This window comes from Carcharodon carcharias, chromosome 6 (assembly GCF_017639515.1).
Source record: "Carcharodon carcharias isolate sCarCar2 chromosome 6, sCarCar2.pri, whole genome shotgun sequence".
NCBI lineage: Eukaryota > Metazoa > Chordata > Chondrichthyes > Lamniformes > Lamnidae > Carcharodon > Carcharodon carcharias.
The window spans coordinates 146977111-146981155 of NC_054472.1; the positions used below are offsets into that span (position 1 = coordinate 146977111).

Sequence of the window (4045 nt, forward strand, 5' to 3'; positions counted from 1 at the left end):
GGACTTAGTTATTGACAATAGGGAACGAAGGGGCTGCGGGTGAGGGAAAAGGCTATTTGACTGGATGGGGCATTTGGAAGCAGGAGGTCATGTAATGAAACCTTCAACCCAAGGCATCTCTAGTCTTTGCAAATAAGAGCTGCCCTAATAAAATAAAAACTCTCTATCCTGCAGACATTTGCTAAGGAACAATATAACTTTTCCTTCTAGGGTTGCCAGTTAGAGGACAGGCAGATTTTCAGTAACCCACTTCAATTTCAGCTTCTCCTACCAGCTTCATTATCTATTAACTAGGGTGGTGGGATCAGGGTTAAAGAGGAGTGAGCAGACACAATAGGAAATGTGAAACCTTCACAATAAATAGTATTTTTCTGTTCTTTTAAAATCATGTTTAGAAACATGGAATGTCAGTTTTTTTAATTGACTGATATTGCTAAGTGGCTGTCTGAAGGGAGAGAGGCATTTCCATCACAAAAATACCAGAATTTTTCCTTACAGTTCCCTGATCTTAGGGTGCTCTTAGTAGGTTGCAACATTAACAATTTTCTCTATAGGTTGCCCGGTTACTGTTTTAGTTTATTTATTGCATCCATTTTTTGCAATTATGGCACAGTTTTAGGAAAAAAAGGGGAGGGGAAAACTCCAACAAGCGTGTCAACATTGGACAGGTCCTCAGGCATGTCTAGATTAACATTCAGAGAGGGCGCCATACAAACAAATTTGAAAAGCATTGCACACAAATAACCACTTTAATCAATTTAGGCAATTGCACCCAGCTTAAAGAGGAAACTCGCAGTTATTTCTCTCGTCCACAAAGTTCTTTCAGTAAAAAGGACCCAGCACTTTCAATGTTAAATGTTAAGAGATAGCAGAAGCTCCCTACGAAAGCCAAAAGGAGGAACACTCTTTAAATTCAACTTCACGTTTATTTAAAGATACCAGCAACTCCACCTAACCAGTTTACCCAGTGGCGGATCTCAGGTTGACTCCTTTTTCCTCCACCAGTCACCGATCCAAGATAACAGAAATCCTGCTAAAGTCATCTCGACTTCCTTCATTTTTCAGATCAGCAAAGACCTGGGTGAAATAATGAGGATCAGCATTGATCTGGAGCATCTTGGTACTCATGGTGTCAATGATGCGAAGGCACCGGTCCCAAAAAGCATCCTTGGCACTCTCCACCAAAAAAGGTTTCAGCGGGTAGGAGATTTCGTTGCCCATGTAGGAATAGGACAGGTAGAGGCAGGTCAAGAGAGTGGCTTGCAAGTTATGCTCGGTGGCCACCTGATCCCCGTCGATGACATCTCTGCAAAGCAGGTAGACAAAGACCACATTGGCCGGGGTGACGAATGCCTGATCCTGCCAACCTTGAAGTAACAACGAGCGGTCAACACTGCGCAGCCAAAGGACTGGGTCTGTTGGGGACAAATGCTTCAGTTTGAAGCAGCGCCTGCAAAGGAATTCTCCCAGACACTTTAATAATTCACTAGTGGATGCCTGGACTATTACACGCTTGGGAGACCCTGTCCCACTGTTATGGGATGAGGTCTTCTTGATTGAAGGGACCTGTTTGGTGCTCAAGGGGTCAGCAGGCACCTGGAGTTCATAGTTGGAAAGATTGGCACAGGAGAGAGACCTTTTCACATTTTCACTGTTGAGGTGGACCACGTCATTCTGGTGCTGATGATTACTCGGGTTGGCTTTTCTGGAGCTCTTCTTCTTGGTTGAGGCTACCAGCCGCTTCCAAGTCAAGGCTGGAGCGAACATGGAGTGGCGCTTCAAGCTCTTGTCCTTCTGCCCGTTACTCTTGGCACTTTGAATAGCGTGGTAGTGACTCAAAGACTTCGAATCTGTACCATCCTCAAATATACTGGATCTCCGAGAGCCGGGAGACAGAGACAAGACAGTACCCATTCTAGCCCGATCGTTTTCGACCAATGTCTAAGGATTTTGAATCAAGGAGGGGAGGGCCGGCTCCTTTAAGGGGAGGGAAAAAAAATAGCTCGATTAATTCGTGCAAATCTCCGCCGTGCAACTGCTCACGATTTTAATGCATTCCAAAATGAAAACGAATTGGCAGAATTATCACTCAGGCAAATCACAAGGATCTCGCAAATTAACCTCAGCTAGAACCCCAACCGGCGCTGTCTGGTCAAAAAGCAGATTTATTTTTTTGGCCGCTGTGTGGTACTAATCATTAAAGAGAGAGCGAGGCAATGATAAATGCACTGATACCTGAACGAGTTCTGGATGAGCATCAATTTGCATCTCCAGCATCTGCCCGCCTAGATGGCGAAATTGGTCTGGCGAAAATTATGCATGCAATTTTATAACCTCACTCGGCGGCTATCTTTTAAACCACATCTCTAAGATTGAACCCCAGCACACGCCATTTAATACATGCAAACTCGGTGGACACATACAGAACAGCCCATACACAATTGGGAGCACCAAGAGCCGGCCGGTTTTTTTAAAAAAAATGTGTAATTGGAATAAATTCATACGTCTCACCTGCGTCTAGGGAAACCCTTGTTCCCGTCTCTGCAACGAGCGATCTATTAATAAATAATAACAATAGCTTCAGTGTTCAAAAGAGGCTGTAATCGCCTGCTTTTGGAAGAGGCTATGCATCAAGTTGATAATCTAAGGCGATTCCTTCTCTAACACTCCGTCTGGCTCCAGCTGCGGCTGTGTGTGTGAAACCAATCATTCAGAAGCGTCTTCAATTTCTGTCTTCATAATATGTGATTTTCAAAAAGGTAGAGGCAGTTCATCTTGCCTCTGTTTATTTTTAGTCCCACCCACTCTCTCTCTTTCTCTCTCGCTTCCACAATTTTTTTTTCTCTCTATGGGATAAGCTCCTCGCTATCGACCCCAATTCCTCTGCATCCCCCCCTCTCTAGTTGTTTCAGTGAAACCGACCGAATCAGACTCTAGGGCGGAGTGAAAGTGAGCAGAAATCGGCAGACGGCAGGCGGCACACGCCTCCCTTCTCCTCCCAGTTCATGGACACAGGATGAAATTAATTCTCGAGGGAGGAGCTGTCTCTTTGCCATCAAGATGAATATCTTCTCCCCCCCACCCACCCACCTTTCTCTGCCACCTCCTTGTCTGTAGGATGCACTTGCATTTTAATTCAAATGTGATTCCACCATGTAATGTCGGTGTGTGAGAAAAAGGGCTTGCATTTATAAATTCCCTTTTCAAGACATCAGCAGGTCCCAAATCCATGACAGCCAATCAAGTACTTTGGAAGCGTTGTAATGTAGGGAAATGCAGCAGCCGATATTCTCCGAGCAAACTGCCACAAGCAATGTCTAGTGGTGTTAATTGAGCGATTACATGTGGGGCAGGAAATCCCCGAACTTCTTTGAATCGTGTCTTGGGATCTTTTACATCCAACTGAGAGGGCAGGTGGCATTTCAGTTTAACAACTGCCCCTGGGACAGTGCAGCACTCCCTCAGCGCTGCACCAGTGAGTTGGCCATATTTTTTTGCTCAAGTCTCTGGAGTGCAACTCAAACCCACTGGGAGGTAAGGACGGACCATTGAGTTGAGGTTGACACCTGAAAATTGGTCCAGGGAAATGAATGGTAAAGTCAGTTAGAATTATATACAGTGGCAACAAATGGCAATGGGTTAAGCCACCTCATGTTCCACAATAGGAGACTTGGTGAACTCTTGCAGTGCAGCTTGTAGATGGTACACACTTCTGCCGCTGTGCATCGGTGGTGGAGGGAGTGAATGTTTGTCAGTGGGGTACCAATCAAGTGGGCTGATTCGTCAAGGATGGTGTCAAGCTTCTTGAGTGTTGTGGGAGCTGCACATCCAAGCAAGTGGGGAGTACTCCATCGCACTCCTGACTTGTGCCTTGTAGAAGGTCGACAATCTTTGGGGAGTTAGGAAGTGAATCCTCATTACAGGATTCATAGCCTTTAACCTGCTCTTGTAGCCATAGTATTTACATGTCTAATCCAGTTCAGTTTCTGGTCAATGGATGCTGATAGTGGGAGATTCATTGATGATAATACCATTAAATGTCAAG

At 45.1% G+C, this 4045-nt stretch overlaps 1 protein-coding gene across 1 annotated transcript; it reads right to left on the bottom strand.

The window, feature by feature from the left end:
• Nucleotides 1-1005: 1005 nt before the first annotated feature.
• On the bottom strand, nucleotides 1006-1914 carry LOC121279318 (cyclin-dependent kinase 5 activator 1-like). The gene has a single exon (XM_041190468.1). It carries the CDS (start codon nucleotides 1912-1914, stop codon nucleotides 1006-1008), a length of 909 nt encoding a protein of 302 aa, XP_041046402.1.
• Nucleotides 1915-4045: the final 2131 nt, after the last annotated feature.

Bases quoted from the DNA above. Each gene is read 5' to 3' on its own strand.
- LOC121279318 (XM_041190468.1), bottom strand. From the start codon at position 1,914: ATGGGTACTGTCTTGTCTCTGTCTCCCGGCTCTCGGAGATCCAGTATA.